Source organism: Rhinatrema bivittatum, chromosome 14 (assembly GCF_901001135.1).
Source record: "Rhinatrema bivittatum chromosome 14, aRhiBiv1.1, whole genome shotgun sequence".
NCBI classification, from domain to species: Eukaryota; Metazoa; Chordata; class Amphibia; order Gymnophiona; family Rhinatrematidae; genus Rhinatrema; species Rhinatrema bivittatum.
In genome coordinates this window covers 2,577,610-2,598,739 of record NC_042628.1, presented here as the reverse complement: position 1 = coordinate 2,598,739, position 21,130 = coordinate 2,577,610, and the positions used below count along the sequence as shown (strand labels likewise).

Sequence of the window (21,130 nt, the reverse complement as noted above, 5' to 3'; positions counted from 1 at the left end):
GACACACTCAGTAGTGACTCAGGAAGATAAACATCACAGGATACATTCAGCAAGGCTCAGCCATATATGTTCCCTCTCAAGAGCGTAATAAATGTCCTGACACAGAATATTATGGGGGAAATCTCCCAATGTCTGCAGGTAGCTGCACAGTTCTTGGGGGAAAGTCTCTGTAGGGTAAATTCAGTACCCACAGAGATCTGCAGTTCTCCATCCTGTGGATAAAATGCGCACAGTTCTGGAAACCTCAGGCCCTGGCATTGCCCACAGTCAGTGCGAGTGGATTCTTATTTACCTGCATAAACAGCTTTTGAAAGTTACCCTGCATGGTAGAGAAAGGGAAAAGGCTGAGGGCAGAGCTGGGGACTGGCGGAGAGGGGGAAATTACCAAGCTTTATGATTCCAATCTCCTGCAGATCCTCCCAGGTTATATCCGTGATGAAGTCAATGTTTTCGTAACCATTTTCCACAAGGACCTTATAATACTGGCCAAGTCCTATCATGGAGAGCACAAAGCCAGGTTAGCCTGAAGGCAGAGAGGACCAAAGCAAAATGGAGATGCATGAGGACTTTCAGCCATACTGATTAGTTACATTATCCCAAATTATCCAGTGTTACAACTTAATTTCACCGCATCATAAACAGTTATATTACCCCGAAACATAGGCTGATATCCCTCGGTTATATTATATCACATCCTACCCTGATAAACAGTTATATTACACCGAATCATAGGCTGATATCCCTCGGTTATATTATATCACATCATACCCTGATAACAGTATATTACACCGAAACATAGACTGATATCCCTCGGTTTATATCACATCATACCCTGATAACAGTTATATTACACCGAAATATAGGCTGATATCCCTCGGTTATATTATATCACATCATACCCTGATATCTCTCAGTTATATTACACTGAAACATAGGCTGATATCCCTCGGTTATATTATATCACATCATACCCTGATATCTCTCAGTTATATTACACCGAATCATAGGCTGATATCCCTCGGTTATATTATATCACATCATACCCTGATAACAGTTATATTACACCGAAACATAGACGGATATCCCTCGGTTATATTATATCACATCATACCCTGATAACAGTTATATTACACCGAAACATAGACTGATATCCCTCGGTTATATCACATCATACCCTGATAACAGTTATATTACACCGAAACATAGACGGATATCCCTCGGTTAAATTATATCATATCATACCCTGTTATCTCTCAGTTATATTACACTGAATCATAGGTTGGTATCCCTCGGTTATATTATATCACATCATACCCTGCTATCTCTCAGTTATATTACACCACATCATAGACTGATATCCCTCTGTTATATTATATTATATCACATCATACCCTGATAACAGTTATATTACACCGAATCATAGACTGATATCCCTCGGTTATATTATATCACATCATACCCTGATAACAGTTATATTACACCGAATCATAGGGCAGCTGATAACCCTCAGTTATATTATAGTGCCTCATACACTGATATCCCTCAATTATTCCGCATCATAAGCTGATATCCTACAGTTATAGTACACAAAGGAAAATTGGCTCTTACTTGCTAATTTTTGTTCCTGGAATTTCACAGATCAGTCCAGACCAGTGGGTTTTGCATCCCTATCAGCAGATGGAGGCAGAGAATGAAAACTTTTCAGGCACTGTTACATAACCAAGAGTAAAAATACAGTATCCCAGCAGGGAAATGTATGGTAGAGACAATAAAATATCTCAATAATAAATAAAAACATTTTTTGAGATAGTTTGTCTATACCATACATTTCCTTGCTGGGATATTGTATTTTAGATCTTGACTGTACGGGAACCTCTATGGTTTGTAACATAACCAAGTGCCACCTGCAGTTGACCTGGGTATTGACCTGGACCCAAGCCGAGATAGAAAAACAGCTTTCAAACTAACTCTAACCCCCCACCCATCCAGGGCGAGCGTAGAAGTAATGGTTGATCTGCCTGAATTGGGAGCCCTCAAATCCAGGGTAAAAACTGAAAAAGTCAACCTATATACAATCCATACCTTGTACAATATACAAAACCTATACACAATCCACACCTTCTACACTATACATAACCTATACACAATCCACACCTTCTACACTATACATAACCTATATACAATCCATACCTTTTACAATATACATAACCTATATACAATCCATACCTTCTACACTATACATAACCTATACACAATCCATACCTTCTACAATATACATAACCTATACACATACCTTCTACAATATACATAACCTATACACAATCCATACCTTTTACAATATACATAACCTATATACAATCCATACCTTCTACACTATACATAACCTATACACAATCCGTACCTTCTACAATATACATAACCTATACACAATCCATACCTTCTACAATATACATAACCTATATACAATCCACACCTTCTACAATATACATAACCTATACACAATCCATACCTTCTACAATATACAGGTACTGAATCAACATCGGTCTTTTGAAAATCAGGGGATGGAATTCTGGACTGATCCATGGTGGAGCAGGTAAGAACCGGTTTTCCTTTCCTGTTCAAACTCCAGATCAATCCAGACACGTGGGATGTACCCAAGCTCCCTAGACTGGGCGGGACCCCGAAAGACACAGCCTCCTCTGGAGCACGTACATCTAGTCTGTAATGCTTGGTAAAAGTGCGATGTGAGGACCATGTTGCTGCCCTACAGATCTCCTGTGGCGATACCAAATGACACTCCACCCAAGAGATAGGCACAGATAGGCTGGAAAAAGTCTCCTTTAACCATCATGCAATGGTGGCCTTAGATGCTCTGCCTACTCTCTTTGCTCCACTGAAAAGGACAAACAAATGATCTGAAAGCTGAATACTGTTAGTGACTCTAAGATACTGTAACAGAGTCCGATTCACATCCAACAAGTGAAAATCCCCTGCATGTGGTGAATCAGACAGGGAGTTCCACTGACAGGTTACCATGGAACAAGGACACGAAGGCACCGTACACAGCAACACACAGTCATCTGTTATTTGCAAGAAAGGCTCTCGCCATGACAACACCTGCCGCTCTGAAATTTGACTGGCCGAAGAAATTGCCACCAGAAAGACCGACTTGAAGATGAGATCCTTTAAAGATGCCCTCCGCAGAGGCTCAAAGGGTGGGCCACAGAGGACTCTCAGAACCAAATTAAGGCTCTAGGACAGACAGATCCTATGAACCGGAGGTCACAAATGCTTCGCCCCCATCCGAAAATGCACAACATCTGAATGGGAGGCCAATGGCTTTCTGTATACCTTACCTCGAAAAGAAGCTAATGTCGCTACCTGAACTTGTAGCAAGGCCTTCTCCAATCCCTGCTGCAAAAAGGCCAGGATCTGAGCAATATTCACCCGCAATGGCCCTAACCCTTCATCCAAGCACAAGGACTGAAATACTGTCCACACTCAAACGTAAGCACCCCGGACTGCTGACAAAAAATTGTGGCTTCCTGAATCCTTCTGCCCCCCGACACTACTGAGCAGAACCCCAGTCAGCCCAAACACAGCCATAAGCATAATAAAAGGGGTACTTCCCTGCTGTTCCTGGCTGTAGGCGAGGGCAAGAAGGCTTCAGGCGGACAGAGGGAACCAGGGCCCCTGGCTTTCAGTCCCCTGGGTGCTGCGGGCTAAAGCAGGTTAGGGATCTCCAACCCCCTGAGGGATGGCCCATGACAATGCCTAACACCTCAGGGAGACTGTGAGGATCTTCTTCCTCCTATCTCATTTATTTTTGTCAGACTGCAGGTCTGCACCTCTACCATCTGCTGGAGACCGAGAAATACTGAGGGACTGCAGGTTTGCACCTCTACCATCTGCTGGAGACCGAGAAATACTGAGGGACTGCAGGTTTGCACCTCTACCATCTGCTGGAGACCGAGAAATACTGAGGGACTGCAGGTCTGCACCTCTACCATCTGCTGGAGACCGAGAAATACTGAGGGACTGCAGGTCTGCACCTCTACCATCTGCTGGAGACCGAGAAATACTGAGGGACTGCAGGTCTGCACCTCTACCATCTGCTGGAGACCGAGAAATACTGAGGGACTACAGGTGGCACTCTCGTTATGTAGCAGTGCCTCAAAGTTTTTTTTCTCTGTCTCCATCTGCTGGTAGGGATGAGTAAAGCCACTTGTCTGGACTAATCTGTGGTATGCACAGGAACATCATAAGCTGATATCCCTCAGTTATCATATACTGCATCATACATTGGTAGCCTTCATTAATATTATGTCACATCATACCTTGATAACCCTCAGTTATATTATACTGCCTCATGCATTGATATCCCTCAGTTATACTACACAACATCATTGACTGATATCCCTCAGTTCTTTTATACCACATCATACCCTGATAATCCTCATATTATACACTGATAGCCCTATTCCCTTTCTCTCTCATTCCTCCTTCCAATCCAACTTGTGTCAGTTATGCCAAGTTACCCAGTTGCAGGAGGGAGTTTTTTTTTTGGCCAGCCCTGATTTTGAACTAGCATCCCAATGCAGTGTAGCATTTGTAGTTGCTAATTCTACCCATAATGCACCAGGACATTTATCAGAAATCTAGGACTGGCCTAAAATCTCTCTCTAGGAACTGGGTAACTTGGCAGCTCTGCAGGGAGTCGTCATCATGGCCTCTCATCTTGCTTTATCCCATCTTTCTTTCATCAGTGAAGCATAATGAATAGCACATTTTCTCCAATTACTACAGCGCCCTCCAGTGGCCGAGACAAGAATGCAGTTCTCTCATAACTACTTCGAATGCCAAACAAATAGCCCTCGTTTTGAGCCATTGGTTCTAATGTTCATTTCTGGACTGCGGCAAAAGCCCTCATGAAATATGGCTCTTTAAAAGATACATCTAAAGGATCTTGGTGTAGTAATGGTAAGGGACTTACTGGTTTATAATCTGGAAGCCACTCCCCAATGTTCAGGTTATTGATCTCAGAGGCTATCTTCTTCCGGTGTCCAGGCTTGGTTACTCCAATGGCTGTTAGATCCTAAGAGAGAGGGGATGAGCGTGAATCCTTGCAACAAACTCTGTTACAACACCTGGAGTACATAATCTGATCCAGGGGGGCCCCAAGAAGTGCACATTTAATACAGGCACGAAAACCCAACGGTTCGTGCTCCTAAATAAGTAGACGTGACACACAGAATCAACAATGGCACAAGTTCATGTCTCCGATTTGTGTTTCATACATTGTTAGCTTTAAACAAATAAATGAAACAGACACAGAACCAGAGCAGAGGGCTATGAGCCATGGCAGGCATGACATATGCCCAGGGAAGCAGGCTGGAGTTCAGCCTTGGGCTCTCCCTCACTCTAAGAGACAAGAACAAGACAAAGCAAGGCCCATTTACACAAGGGTTATCCATCCTGCACCCAACAGGAATCCTCTCTCATCAGGTCCCCCCCAATGAATCCCACCACAGCCCCACAGCACTCCCTGCAGCTTTCCCAGGAGATGAGCCGGCCAATGGCAAAAACCACAATAGGAAAAACTTGCCGATTCCAGTGAAAAATTGTTTAGCTAAAGAAAAACAGTACTGCTGAATACTGAAATCAAACATACATGAAGTGGTAACACCAGAAAATAAAACAAAATTAATCAATATTGAAAAAACTAATTTAACAATTTAAACATTTACAGGCTAATTTTAAAATGAGTGCGCGTGTGTCCATACACACACGCATCAGCGCACGAGCGGACATAAGCTTGGATTGTTAATCATGTGCATGATTTCACATACACCAACCCTCGTAAGTATGCTCCTAATTTTAAAATGAGTGCGCGTGTGTCCATACACACACGCATTAGCGCACGAGCGGACATAAGCTTGCATTGTTAATCATGTGCATGATTTCACATACACCAACCCTCGTAAGTATGCTCCTAATTTTAAGAGGTTACTCAAGCACAGCTTGCAGCAGCGTCTTCCGTTGGACTTTGCCAGCTTTTGCGCACGTATGTAGGTGGATTTTCAAACACGTTCACACGAGGGACATTCCCACACGAGGGACATTTCCCAGTATAGACTGGCAACCTGGTGGACTACTTTACAACTAGTCCACCAGGTTGCCCAGTCAATATTGAGGTCTTCCAGACCCCTCTCTCCCTGTCACATAAGTCCAAAAAAGTGAGATCTGCAGGCTTTGCTCCTCATCAGGAGCAGCAGCAAAGCTGACACGCACTGCGACCTCCGGTTTTACCTGTGTAACTGCTGGCCCCGCCCCCAACTCTGCCCCCTTTTTTTTTTTTTTTTTACTTGCACACACAAATAAATGCGCATAATTTTCAGCTTTTAAAAAACACGTCACTCACACGGCCCAGATACTCGCGTATGTGGGCATTTTAGCGCAACACTTAAAATCAACTCCTTAATATATAAAGAATATTATTATATTTTATTAAATACATTTATAAACTACAAATATACAAAACAAACTTTACAAAGAAACCTAAAACTATTAATATTTAAGAATCATCCGCCCAAGTTATATGAAATCATTCCATGGGATATGATTCTTAAACATCAGTGGTTGTGGGTTTTCTCTGATGCTTCTGGTTTGAAGCTTGAATTTTTGGTCATACTTTGAGTTCACTTGAAGATTTGTCTGCTGTCCACTATCTGCAGCAGTTTTCCTGCTGGATGTATTTTCGTTATTTTGTACTGTAGTTTTATGTATCTTTTCTGCATTTGTTGTTTTCTGTTATTATTAGCTATGTAAAGTTGGCTTATTTTGTTTGTATGCTTGTAGTTTATCAATGTATTTAGCAAAATAAGTGATTTTTAAAAAAAATATATTAAATATTTATATTGCTTACATTTTTTCAATATTGATCAAGTTTGCTTTATTTTCTGGTGTATATTTGATTCCCAAGGATGGCTTTCCAAGGGCTCTGAAGTCACCTGAAAGTTACGCAGAGTACTGTTTTGACTACACTGCGCTCTCAGATGCCTGGAGCTTTGTCCCAGCTCAGCTGCTTCTCTGCTCCCTGTCGTGAGATACAGAGGCAGAGAAATGCAGCTCTGAGTTTCCATCTTTACTGGACATGGAGGGGCTGAATAGAAAGCCACAGACTGGGCCTTGGGGGCTGCAGTGGTCTCCTCACCTCGGGCGTCATGCGACTGATGGTGGGAATGTCATAGCCAGAGCTGATGAAGTTTGGCGCATAAAGCTGCAGCTGAAATTTGCAGAGCCACTGGAAGACAGCCTCGGAGCTCTGCGAGAGAGGAAGAGGAACCGGCTCAGTGTCCAGCACACACAACGCAACAGGCGGGTAGCATGGCCCAATGTTTACCTCCTCCCCAGCTCTAGCTTCAAAGGTTCTGTGCAGGAACCGAGTGTGTAAAGGAGTGACAGGAACACGGAAAGCAGAGCTGAGACATGCCATAGACACACATAAACACGCCACAAAGGTTATTGCTCAGAGTCACACAAACACACCAAAGACATCACTCAGACACACACAAATGTGCCACAGAAATTCCGGATGAGATGTGCGAGGAAGCAGAGGAATTAATGGATCAGAGGAGAGAGGCTCCTAGCTGTGTCTGGGCAGGATGTGAGGCCTCGTGCAACTCTCCAAGTTCCTGCAGCCATCGCCACTGTCGACTCTCATCAGTAAGCTGGGACCCATATCCCACTTATCCCCCGACTAATTTCAGCAATGCAGGAGTAAAACTAATATTGTACAGCCTTCACTTACTGTGTTACTCTGTGCAACGCAGGATTAATACAGAGAAAGGCGTAAGTGAAGAATACAGAGAAGAGGATTAATACTACACCCAGTGGACAGAAAAAGAAAGAGATTAATACTACAAGGCGATCGCAGGGTTAGTCTTGAGTCAGGCACCGGTCACTATTTGCGCTTGTTGATGGTACTAGATTGGGGAGAGCCGCAAGCTCCCTGGAGCGCAAGAGTCAAATTCAAGCTAACACTGAGATGCTGCAGAAAGGGCTGCTGGGAAGGTAATTTTCACGAGGGACCGAGCTGCGTAAGCGTGGAATTAAGAGGCTGGATCCAGCGGGTTGAAAATAACCCAGACTGCGCAGCTAACGGGAGTCAAGTCCTACACATAGCAGCCATTCCCAGGAGCATGCCGACGCTTATTTCTAGACAGCCTTTCTGAACTTTAGCTACATGCAGATTACAGAGGAGAGAAATTCCCGCCACAAATCCCAGCCCTACACTGAGCAGGGAAAGCCATGCATCCGTTCTCTTTGAAAATCCCCTCCAGTTATTCAGACATAGAGAGATCCATGCAATCTGCCACTCTGCTGCTTTGTCTTATTATGTATGCATGAACTACAGCAAAGAAAAATGCAAAATATCTTCACCTAGAAAGGAAAAATCCACAGCAGAGACAGAAACTGGCACTTTCAGCGAGTCACAGCGCTCACCGGCGTCAGTAACTGGGATCTGGTAACAGAGCTATAGCAAAGCTGCTTACCTGTAACGGGGACTGCGTGGCTGCCCATGGAGAACATCTGTTACAGGTAAGCAACTTAGCTTTCTCCAAGGACAAGCAGACGGGATCAGCCACACTAGTGGGACCTGCCAAGCAGTGCCTTGCATGAGAATATTTGTCTTATTTTTATATCATTATTATTGTGTTAGAGCCTAGAGGGAAGGTTGAAGGAATGAATTAAATAAGCACTTGAGAACTTCTTAGCTGAAACCACTGCCTTGACTCGAAGCATTTTGTATGCAACGCGCAGTGAATGTGGGGACAGGAGAGCAGGTGGCAGATTATAGAGTATTCTCCGGCCAAAGAAGCCGTCCTGACTTGATGAGCCTTCATCTTACTTTGAAAAGGTTGTCCTGACTGATTATAACAATAAGAGAGAAAGCCAGGTGGAAAAGGTCCTTTTTGTGACCAAGAAGCCCAGTTTGACTGGGTTGTGAGGATTTTCTGAAGGGGCTGGCAACGCTGGATGATGGACGGGAAACGGAGAGACCACTTTTGGTAGAAAGTTAGGATGAGTTTTCAGAACTATTTTGTTGTGTAAAATTTGGGTAGGCCTAGTAATTTGCTTACTTTCTGGACAGATCTTTACTTACGGGTTTAAGATGGGTTAGGCCTTTCATGAACCTGACAGCTGTAGGCTGATGGGAGATAAGAAATTCTCCTACACTCCTCAAAGTGAATAAAATTGCTTTGTCCATCCAGCAAGGATTTACATCTGGGAGGCTGAGAGGGATCGGATGGAAGATGGTGAACTCGATGACAGAGAAGGTCATCACAACTGGGACCCTTCCTGTGAGTTTGATAATCCTATAGGAGGTCCATGAGGCTTAGGCTGTGACGGAGTCTCTGTCGTTTCTCATCTGCATTGCTATGACTGAGTTTCCAAATTACAGACCATTGGCTCCCAAATGAGAAGGTGGAGAATCTGTAAAACAGGCCAGGTTTTCCTCACAAAGGGATGATGCTCCTTTATAGGAGGAAGAACTAAGTCATTTAGGGACGCCAATGGGCATAGGTTGCTTGTATGGCTGAACTGCCCACATTGTGTCTCTTTGGCACTGACCGTTCTTTTCCAGCGCCATTGGATAACGTCACCCACTTTTGTGGCTCTCCCCCCAGACACAAGAAATAATTCTGTACTGCTCACGGGTAAGGCCAGTGGTGGAGCACTGTGTCCACCTGGGGAGCGGCAGGAATGACCTGTGTAGGGGGGACGACATGACAGCATTTCCAAAGGCACAGAGTGGGGGCTACCAAGAGGATCCTGGTGACTTGTTCTCCCTTCCCACTCAAGCGACTTTCTCGTAATCATTAGGAACAGCTGCATAGTGAGGTCAGCAGGCACTATCAGGGCAGGGCAGAACATAGACCTATGTTTGGGGCTCAGACAGAGGTTTTCCTGGGTGCTGCTCCTACCTTGCCTTCTGAATGCGGCTCTTTCTTTATCTGTTCACCTGAGGACTGCTCCGTGTAGGGGCAGCTGACGACATTCTGTGGCCTCGGAGACCCTGCTCCAGCATAAAGAAAAGAAACAGGGAGATTAAAAAGACACACGTCATCCTGTGCTGCGGAGGTCTGACCTAGGACCATGCTCTTACATTTTCAACATTTTAAATAACGCTCTACTGTCCAATCCAGCCAATGTGGGGAAAGCCCCAAGCAACGGCCAGTGAGGGAGTCCTGGCGGGCGGTCCCCCGCCAAGCATGGGAACTGCGCTCACCAGCAGCCCCAACACGGTCATTACTTGTACTGGCCAAAGGGCTTAGCGAGAAGGCGGAGGCTTTGAGGAGGAGCAGGAGCTGAGCCGAGCTGGCTGAACTCACACTCCCCTCACACACACTTCATGCTTCGTGATGCAGTCTGAGTCTCCAGGTATCACAGCAGAAGCAGCGAGTGGTGCTGCTTCCAGAGACACCACCCCAAGACGTTACTGCGCTGCAAGATTGTATTTTTTTATACTAAATGCTTAAGTCTGAGAAGGATGACCATGCTCTCTGTGTCTTCCTGCCCTCTGCTGCTGTGTGAGCTGCACTGAGCTTTCCTGCCAGCAGCAACCTTTTTGAAATGACAGGAGGGGAAGAGCTGGATTTCTCCAGCCTCAGCCCCTTCCCTCCTGAGGGGAGCGGCTGGACGGACAGGAAGCAGAGGGCCAGCCCTGTATGTGCACAAACTATTAACCATTCTGTGCCTTGCAATTTTAATTACTGTTATTAACACCATTCTGTATTTTTTCTTTTTTTAACCACTTTATATCTTACTTACAAGTTTTGTCATGATAATAAAGTTTCCTGAATTTAAATCTGAGAGGGGTGGGAAGGGGGAAGAGAGAGAGAGAGACGCAGCAGTGGTGTTTCTCTAGCTTTCCACCTCCTTCCCTCTCTGGTGCTGGTGGCAGAAGAGGCTCCAGCAGAGATTCCAGGGAAAAGTGGGAAGGGCAAGGATCCTGCAGGGCTACCTTGCAACGGGCTGCAGTTGCCCCACGTTTCCCTGCTCCCCTAAAGATGGCCTTGCATCTCTTTCTAAAAAGAGCCACTGCCTGCCAGCATCTGTTTTCTGTTTCATCCAGGAAGAGACGTGCTGCAGATGCCCAGGGAATAAGGTGCATGTGTGCTAAGCTTCTTACTGCTGCCTTTGTGCACATTTTTACTGTGCTAAAATTACTCCCAACGTAGGATTTTAGCACACCCAAAATATGAATTTTAGCACATTTTGCATGCTAATGCATGGAAATGAACTACATTATCTTTTCTTACACGCTTTTATATTTATATTGTCTCTTTGTTTTATCATCTTTATTTGTGCTCTGTTGTTATGTCATCCGTGGTTTTATGTTAAATAATTATTTTATTGTACACCTTTTATTTCTGGAAAAAAGTCTATTAAATCAAAATTACAAATATCATTAGTTGAAATGCAGGAAAGTGTGCTAAAATCAGCCCACTTCTTTACTCCATTTCCTAATGAATATGCATGAAATAGATTTGCATAAAACAGAAGCAGTGTGCATGCAAATCTCTCTCATGCACATTCTTTAGGGTCCTCGAACTGCCTATCCCTGCTCTAAGGTGAAGTAAAGTTTTAAGTTTAATTTACTTCTATGGGAAGTACATGGAAGTTACAAATAAGTAGCCATCCAATGACCTGGTTTTCAGGGCCTGGCCCCAGGGCTCTGACTCCGGGAACCCTGCAGCTGGGGTGGGTTTGTGAGTGGATGGAGCAGAGGGTCCTGGGCTGGTGCGAGTTAAACTTAACTTCCTCTAACCACTGACATTAAAAAAAAACAGTAGTAAAGTTACTGCACGTTTAAACTTTACTAGCGTTTTATTACATCGGTCTTGGGAAGCGATCTTGCACTGCCAGGCTCCAGCCATATGTATGGACACTGGATAATGGACAGATGAGTGGATGCAATGGATGGTAGACCCAGACTCTTCCACACAAAACTCTCTCTGTACGTTACCCTTCTCTGAGAGCTCCCTGAACCTTTTTAGATTTAACAGGCCGGAGCCAGGAACCTCCTCTTAAACGGTATATGCTGAAGTGGTCATCAAAGCCAAGAGATGACCAGTTTTGGTGAAGAAGCAATCTTTTATTATCCTGGTTTTGTTTCTTTGGCTGGGGATCTGTTTAAATGCTTCTTTAGAAATCACTGGATGTGTTTTTCTCAGCACCGAAGATTGCTGATCTCTGAAGAATTAATAGAAGCTTCTTTCATAGGAGCACAGTGGTGCCGTGCCTTGATATTCCAGCGACTGGTAAAGCTCACGAGCGAGATAGAAATGCACAGCAGCGTTTGCAGCTCTCTGCACCCTCGCAGGGTTCCTGAGGGACACACCTACAGGCGCATCCAAGCTTTTCCCAGTTTCATCTTCAATGACAGCTCCTCGGACAGGTGGCTTCTGAGAGAGGACCATTGCCAGCAGCTGAAACAAAACAAAATGAACAGGGGGAGGGGAGAAGAAAAAGGAAAGGAAAGAATGATTCTCCTCTGAATTTTCTACGTTCATGCTTGTAATGGAGCTAAGGTACTAGCTTCTCTAGGGGTGCCTGAACCATACATGCTAAGAGCAGAAAACTCATGGCAGCGACAAAGGGGAGCTCTTAACTCTTCATTGCAGTGCACTGGTAACATGGAAACTGAGAGGCTCTCTTTTTGGGATCCAACTGTTGCCATTTTTTCACTTTTTCCTCTTCCGATTTCTGACTCGAATACATGCAATTCTCTCTTAATTAAATCTCACTCTTGAAACTTTCAAAATGTTTGAAACTGCTGGTTGGATGTTTAAGAGAGGTTGGCCAAACTCAACTCTTTGCACTCCTGGAAGCGATCTCAGGGTATGAGGAGCTTCCTCTGCTAACTGCAGGCTGCAATAAGGTATTAGGGTGTTAGGAAGCCAGAGACTGGAATAAGATATCTATATGTGAGGAGCTCCTTCTAGTGGCCAAAGATTGGAACGGCATATCAGTGTGTAAGGAATGTCCTCTAGAGAATGCAGATTGGAACAGGATCTCAGAGTATGAGGAGATCTCTTTATATAGATGAGGCTAGAGTAGGATTTCAGTGTGTAAGAAGAAACCACCTCTAGTGACTGGAGACTACTAAAGCATATTGATGTAGGAAGAGCCCCCTCTAGTGACTGGAGGCTAGAATAGGATCTCAGATTGTGATGAGCTGCCTCTAGTGACCAGAGGCTGGAACAGGATAAAGTTGTGTGATGAGCTTCCTGTAAGGACTAGAGGATGAAATAGGATGTCATTGTGTGAGGAGCCTCCTCTTGTGCCTGCATGCTGGAATAGGATCTCATTAGTGGTAGCAGTGAAAATTTATGGGCTTATGGAGCTCCTGTTACAAAGTGAGAGTTTACCAAGTCTTTTCTGGTTCACTATGAAAATCTTGTGATTTTATATGAAGTATGTCAATGTGATTTGCAAATATGATATAACCCCTTTAGTGGCATTAAATGAGCAAATGCATGAATATTTGGGATACATATGGGTAACACAAACATTAAGTAAAACGTTCAGTTTATGTGAATTATATGGCAATGTTTTATCTGATGCTTGTGTAGAGAAAGTTCGAGAGCACTGAATTGTCTACACAACCTTGTCCTTTTTTGTGTACTTGTGCTTTTGTAACTCTGAGAAGTGTGTTCTCTCACATTGCACTTTCTGAACGTGAAGCTTTCAAACTGGAACGCTTTCGCCAGCTGGGTGCTAATGGTTTAGGTTAAGTCACTTTAGAAAGTGCAGTAAGATGCCTGCTATCTTCAGAGAACTCGAAGTTTAACCCCTAGACTGATCAGAAAGCTGCAGAAGATCAGAACTGCTTACAGGGTGGTCTCTCAATTATTAACAGTAGATGACACAGAGATAACTAAGGAGAGAGAGAAGAGAGAAGTAAACAGGCAGAAAGACTGAAGGGAGAGAGAAAAGCAGAAAAGAAAGTGAGAGAAAGAAAAAGAAAAAAATCCTCTAGTATTAACGTACTGAACATTGAGTCAAAGATCTTCTATTCATTAAGATCAACTATCCCAGAACAGAAAGCAGGTAACATAATATACCTCAAGCAGTGCATTTGGGTTAGAATTATTAACATATTAGTCCTATAAATAATTCTTATTTTTATCATATTAGTACAATATATTATAACTAAATTAGCAAATTATTATTATTACACAATTTCCCTGGCAGTGTTTTAAGCTGTAAGTTAAGGCTGAGGAAAAGGTGGATATGGGAGGGTGCAGATCGGACACTGAAGCAGTGAAAGGACCACCCTCGGGGAAGTGCTAGGTGGAATGCATCTTATCCCATTACTAGAGCACATGCAGGCAGAAAGGGGTGAGAACAGCAAATTATATTACAGCAGCTGCACAGATAGGATAAGGCATTTACTATCAGGGGTCAGGGAGCACATGTATTATGGATGTGCATCCCAAGAAAAGCGAGTGGGCCAGAACTGGTGAGAAGTGGTAGGGAATGGAACTGGGAGTCAGGAGAACTGGGATGAATGGAGTCTAGTCTTGCTTCCAACACTGAGTACTTAATCTCCCTCTCTTCCAGTCTCAACCAGTATTAGATAAAGCCTGGTCGTCCCATGACTTCTGTGGTACTGCACACCTGCTTACTATCACAGAAAAATTCTCTTCTGAGCAATGAGGGGGAAAGTGAGTTTGCCAGCATCATACAGAGCCAGTGATGGTGCTGGGCTTCCTGACTTCCAGAGCCCTTCCCTAACCATGAACTCACCTCGCCACCCAACATCTTATGGATTATTGATGCAATTATACCTTGACCCCTTCTGAACCAGCATGTATGGCATGGGCACTTCCACCAGCAGTCTGACTGCCCCCTGAGCTCCGGATGCTGCCTACACTTCCCGTGCTTCCAAAGCTGTAGCGTTCTCCACCTGCCACACAAGCAAGAAGAGGAAGGAGACAAAAGCTTGCATTAGCTTTCAGAAATCAGCCCGGTCCTCAGGTTCATCTGACCCACTAAGCTTCAGCAGATATAACAGCATAAATCCAGATGCTGATGATCGGAACAAAGAATTCTAGTTCTAACAGTTACTGAAACCCATCACCGAAGTCCATGAAAAAATAGCGTCAACCCTAGTTTAGATGTACAGAATGTGCAGGGTATCCAGGTAAAATAGAGGGAGAATAGGATCCTGAACAACTCACAGGGTGATCTCCTAATGAGCATTCCCACTACACTCTGTATTTTGGAAATCAGCTTCCTTTTTTCTTGTCTGTAAAGATATAATCAGACAGTTAAACACGGTTCTGCCTTTGTCTGTTTGTGGGATACGCTGGAGTTGTGTCTTCTCTCTCTGGTAGAATTCCTTACCCCTTTCATTCTCCTGCACTGTTTTTGCTCAGGAGAAATTATGATTTTCTTTTTTTAATAAATTTCTCTGCTCTTTGTTAATGCTCTTATAATTCTTCACTTCTTTGCTATTTCTTTACAAATTCTCTCTTGGAATATGTATCGAAAATATATTAAAAATAAAATATAAAAAACCAGAAAGAAGGGAAGATTGGTAGAAGGGGCAAAGGTGTCCAATGAGATTCAAACTAGACAGAAGCTTTTGGTTCTTCTGAGACAAAGTGATGGCCAGGTTTGAGTACGTGACAGAAAATACAGAACAGCCAGATGTTTTCCAGTTGGATTCAGTCAGAGAGTGCTGGGAAAATACAGCATATTCCTTCTTATGTTCAGTACCATTGGCACCAGGAGCAACAGTACAGCCAGCTGTTCACCTCTTGGATTCCATACCATGGGCACCAGGAGAGATGACCAGCCAGATGTTTGCCTGTTATAGTCAGTGCCATGGGTGCCAAGAGAGACAGTACAGCCAGATGTTTGCCTGTGACAGCTAGTCCCATGGATGCCAGGAGAGATATATAGCCAGATGTTTTCCTGTTATAGTCAGGGCCATGGGCACGAGGAGAAACAGTTTAGCCAGATGTTCACTTCTTGGATTCCTTACCATGGGCACCAGGAGAGATGCACAGCCAGTTGTTTGCTTGTTATAGTCAGTGCCATAGGCACGAGGAGAAACAGTTTAGCCAGATGTTCACTTCTTGGATTCCTTACCATGGGCACCAGGAGAGATGCACAGCCAGATGTTTTCCTGTTATAGTCAGGGCCATGGGCACGAGGAGAAACAGTTTAGCCAGATGTTCACTTCTTGGATTCCTTACCATGGGCACCAGGAGATGCACAGCCAGATGTTTTCCTGTTATAGTCAGGGCCATGGGCACGAGGAGAAACAGTTTAGCCAGATGTTCACTTCTTGGATTCCTTACCATGGGCACCAGGAGAGATGCATAGCCAGATGTTTGCCTGTTATAGTCTGTGATGAGACGCCAATGTTTGTTTTTGGGGATCAGTGCAGTAGTTGGCAGGGAAGACGCTTGCTGTTAAGATTTAGTGCTAAAGCGCTGGCAGTCTCTGATATCACATTTCTCTGTAGGGAACGAGACCATTGGCATTACATAATGACTGCAGTTACAGTAAGGACAAGTTGAGAGAAGCTAGGACTGCTAATGTCCCATTTCATGCAGAGGAGCAGCCTCTTCAGACAGGTTTCACAGGTTGGTATCTTCCTTTTTAGCAAACACTGAGATCTGCTTTCACAATATGATGCCCTCATTTGGATAGGAATGCTCCTCCTGGGACTGGAGCAGAACCATCACCCACAAAAAACAAAACAGAAAGTTTCCAGTCTAAGGATCAGTGCCTTTGTATTTATTTGCATGCCCCTGGATACATTTATCGAATGACGGTATGATTTGCTAGTTTGCTTTCTAATCCAGCACAAGCAGCAGCAGGAATCTGAATGGATGGACAAATATTACTGTCAAAGTGGATATGAAAACCTAACCATAGCTTTGCTGATTTTACTTACAAGATGGAAACAAACACTTTGGTTGGGACAGAAAAAGAGACCTGATAACTCTTGTGCATATTACACTAAATAATATATAACTATGCTCACAGGTACATCTGGTATATCCATGCATATGTCAGACATATGAAGAAGTGAAACTGATGATGTAACACAGTGGGGTTGTGATCACATGATCTGATGACTACGCTGGACAGCAAATGCTACAAATCACCAGAAAGGTCCCTTCGTCCAATAGCGCCAATATTACTATTTGCTATAATAAGTATTGTAAATGGGATTTTGCATGTGTGAATGGGCGTGAGAGCAGCGTAGACACCCATCTTTACTACATTAGACTCCCTGAGACACATGTGGTTCACAATCTAAATTACTAATCCAGCAATAGACTAAGCAAACTCCCTCGTGCTTTCTGCCCCACAGAACAGGAACAGCACGGGCACGATCAGTGCAAGCATCACACACACACACATGCACACAGCCCCACCACAGGACAGGTACAGCACAAGTAGCAGCAGTGCAAGCTTCACTCACACACACACACACACACACACCCACACACGCCTCCCCACTATAGGACAGGTACAGCACAGGTAGCAGCAGTGCAAGCTTCACACACACATGCACACAGCCCTACCACAGGACAGGTATATCACAAGCAGCAGCAGTGCAACCTTCACACACACACACACACACACACACACACACACACACTGCCCCACCCACAGAACAGGTAAAGAAGAACATAAGATTTGCATTACTGGATTAGACCAGAGGTTCATCAAGCCCAGTATCCTGTTTCTAACAGTGGCCAATCCAGATCACAAATACCTGGCAGGATCACAATGGCTAGGCAGATTTCAAGTTGCTTATCCCAAGAATAAGCAGTGGATTTCTGCACTCTAACTTAATAATGGTTAATGTACTTTTCCTCCAGGAACTTGTCCAAACTTTTTTTTAAATGCAGCTACACTAATAGCTTTCACCACATCCTCTGGCAAAGAATTGCAGAGCTTAATTATGCGTTAAGTAAAAAAAAAAAATTTTGCTCTTATTAGTTTTAAATGTATTACCCAGTAACTTCATTGTGTGTCCCCTGGTCTTTGTACTTTTCAAAAGAGTAAACAATCGATTAACATTTGCTCGTTCCATTCCACTCATTATTTTATAGCCCTCTATCATATTTCCCCTCAGCCGTCTCTTCTCCAAGCTGAAGAGTCCTAACCTCTTTAGCATTTCCTCATAGGGGAGCTGTTCCATCCCCTTTATCATCTTGGTCGCCCTTCTCTGCACCTTTTCTAATTCTGTTATATCTTTTTTGAGATGTGGTGACCAGAACTGCACACAATACTCGAGATGAGGTTGCACCATGGAGGATACAGAGGCATTATGATATTCTCTGTTTTATTCTCCATTCCTTTACTGATAATCCCCAGCTTTCTATTTGCTTTCTTGGCTGCTGCCGCACACTGAGCTGAGGATTTCACTGCATTATCAATGCTGACACCTGGATCCTTTTCCTGAGTGGTGACTCCCAATGTGGAACCTCACATTGTGCAGCTATAATTTGGGTTTCTCTTCCCTAAGTGCATCACTTTGCACTTGTGCACATTACATTTCGTTTTCCATTTGGATGCCCAGTCTCCCAGTGTTGCAAGATCCTCTCACAATTTCTCACAATCCTCTTGCGATTTGTCAGCTTTCTGTGACATCTGCAAATTTGATCAGCTCACTTGTGGTTCCCATTTCCAGGTCGATTATAAATATATTAAAAAGCATCATTCCTAGAACAGATCCCTGGGGGACTCCACTATTCACCTTTCTCCATTGGGAAAATTTACCATTTAGCCCTACTCTCTGTTTTCTATCTTTTAACCAGTTGGCAATCCACAATAGGACACTGCCCCCTATCCCATGACTTTTTAATTTCCTAAGAAGTCTCTCGTGATTGTCTTTGTCAGATGCTTACAAGAAACCCAGAAACACTATATCGACCGGCTCACCTTTATCCACGTTTATGTATGCCTTCAAAAAAATGTAGCAAATTAGTGCGGCAAGACTTCCCTTGGCTAAACCCATGTTGGCTTTGTCCCATTAAACTAGGCTTATCTATATGTTCAGCAATTTTGTTCTTTATGATAGTTTCTACTCTTTTGCCTGGCACAGACATCAGACTCACTGGTCTGTAGTTTCTTGGATCAGTCCTTGATCCCTTTTTAAAAATTGGTGTTACACTGGCAACCCTCCAGTCTTCAGGTACCATAGATGATGTTACTGATAGTTTACAAATTTCCCATAGCAGGTCCGCAATTTCATTTCCCAGTTCTTTCAGCACTTTGGGATGTATACCATCTGGTCCAGGTGATTTGCTACTCTTTAGTTTGTCAATTTGCCCTAGTATGGCTTCCAGGTTCACTGATTTGTTTCAGCTCTTCTAAATCATCAACTTTGAATATAATTTCTGGCATGGCTATATCTCTTACATCTTCCTCAATGAATACTAAAGCAAAAATTATTTTAGTCTCTCTGGTATGGAATTGTCATGCCTAAGTGCCTCTTTTAACCTTGATCATCTAATGGTCCAACTGACTCCCTTGCAGGATTTTTACCTCGAATGTACCTGAAAACGTTTATGAGTGTTTTGCTTCTATGGCAAGTTACTTTTTAAATTCTCTCTTAGACTTCCTTATCAATGTTTTGCATCTGACTTGCCAGTGCTGCTTATGCTGTTTCCTGTTTTTTTCATTTGATCCCTTTTCCATTTCTTGGAAGATGTTCTTTTAGATATTGTAGCCTCTCTCACCTCACCTTTCAGCCATGCCAGTAGTCATTTAGCCTTCCTTCCACCTTTTCTAATGCATGGAATACATCTGCTCTGGGCTTCCAAGATGGAATTGCCAAACACCGTCCATGCCTGAGCTAAACTCTTAACCTTTGCAGCTGCTCCTTTCAGTTTTTCCCTAACCATTTTCTTCATTTTAGCATAGGCACTTTTTTGAAAGTTAAATGCTGTCGCAGTAGATTTCTCTTTTGCCCTCCCTCTATTTATTATGCCAAATTTGATCATGTTGTGATCACTATTGCCAAGTGGCTCTAACACTGTTACCTCTCGCACCAAATCCTTTGCTCCTCTAAGGACTGGGTCTAAAGTAGTTTCCCCTCTTGTTGGTTCTTGTCCAGCTGCTCCATTTATTTAATCTGGGAACGTTACCTCTCCAGCATGTCCTGATGTGACGTTCACCTCGTCAGTACTGGGATTATTGAAATCTCCCATTATTACTCTGCTGCTGAGTTTGTTCACTTCCCTAATTTATTTTAGCATTTCGTTCTCTGTTAGTTCATTCTGGCCAGGTGGACAGTAATACACTTTCACTACTTTTTATTCCCTTGTTCACCTGGAATTTCTATCCATAAAGATTCAACATTGCATTTTGTTTCCTGCAGAGCTTTTATCCTGTTTGACTCAATGCTCTGTAACATACAGTGCCACCCCTCCCACAATTTGATCCATCCTGTCATTTAAATCTCATTTTTACCCTGGTATCACAGAGTCCCATTGGTTATCCTCCTTCCACCAGTTATATCTCCCTCTTCATCCAGTGCTATGCACTCTAACTCTCCCATCTTATTTTTTTAGACTTCTAGATTTGCATGCAGACATTTCAAAGTATGTTTCTTGTTTGTGTTAACAACCTCCTCATTACTTGATGGGGTAATTTAGAATCTTTCTGCAGTTTACTTACAGACACCAGGTCCCTTTTGGCATTTATTGCAGCCTCTCTACTGGGATGCCCTGATTTCCCTGTTCTCTTCGTATCCTTCAAAGATGCATCATTCTGAACCATGCGCTGCTGAGCGACTGTCAGCTTTCCCCATCATCTAGTTTAGAAGCTGCGCTATCTCCTCTTTAAAGGTTAGTGCCTGCAGCCTGGTCCCACTTAGGTTATGGTGGGGCCCATCCTTTTGGAAAAGGCCACCCCTTTACCCAAAAGTTTCCCAGTTCCTTACACACCTAAAACCCTCTTCCCTGCATCATTGTCTCATCTGCACATTGAGACTCTGGAGCTCTTACTGACTCTGGGGACCTGCACATGGAACAGGGAGCATTTCTGAATGCTAGGTTCTGAATTTCAGCTTTCTACCTAA

At 43.6% G+C, this 21,130-nt stretch overlaps 1 protein-coding gene across 1 annotated transcript in view; it reads right to left on the bottom strand.

Annotated features, from left to right (window-relative positions):
- The window catches only part of LOC115076082 (caskin-1-like), a 69,753-nt gene that overhangs the window by 9,952 nt on the left and 38,671 nt on the right, over nucleotides 1-21,130 (bottom strand). Inside the window, 7 exon segments of the mRNA XM_029577199.1 lie at nucleotides 386-508; nucleotides 511-523; nucleotides 4,994-5,095; nucleotides 7,214-7,324; nucleotides 9,990-10,081; nucleotides 12,410-12,497; nucleotides 14,862-14,980. Of these exon segments, the coding sequence (XP_029433059.1) occupies nucleotides 386-508; nucleotides 511-523; nucleotides 4,994-5,095; nucleotides 7,214-7,324; nucleotides 9,990-10,081; nucleotides 12,410-12,497; nucleotides 14,862-14,980 (648 nt within the window).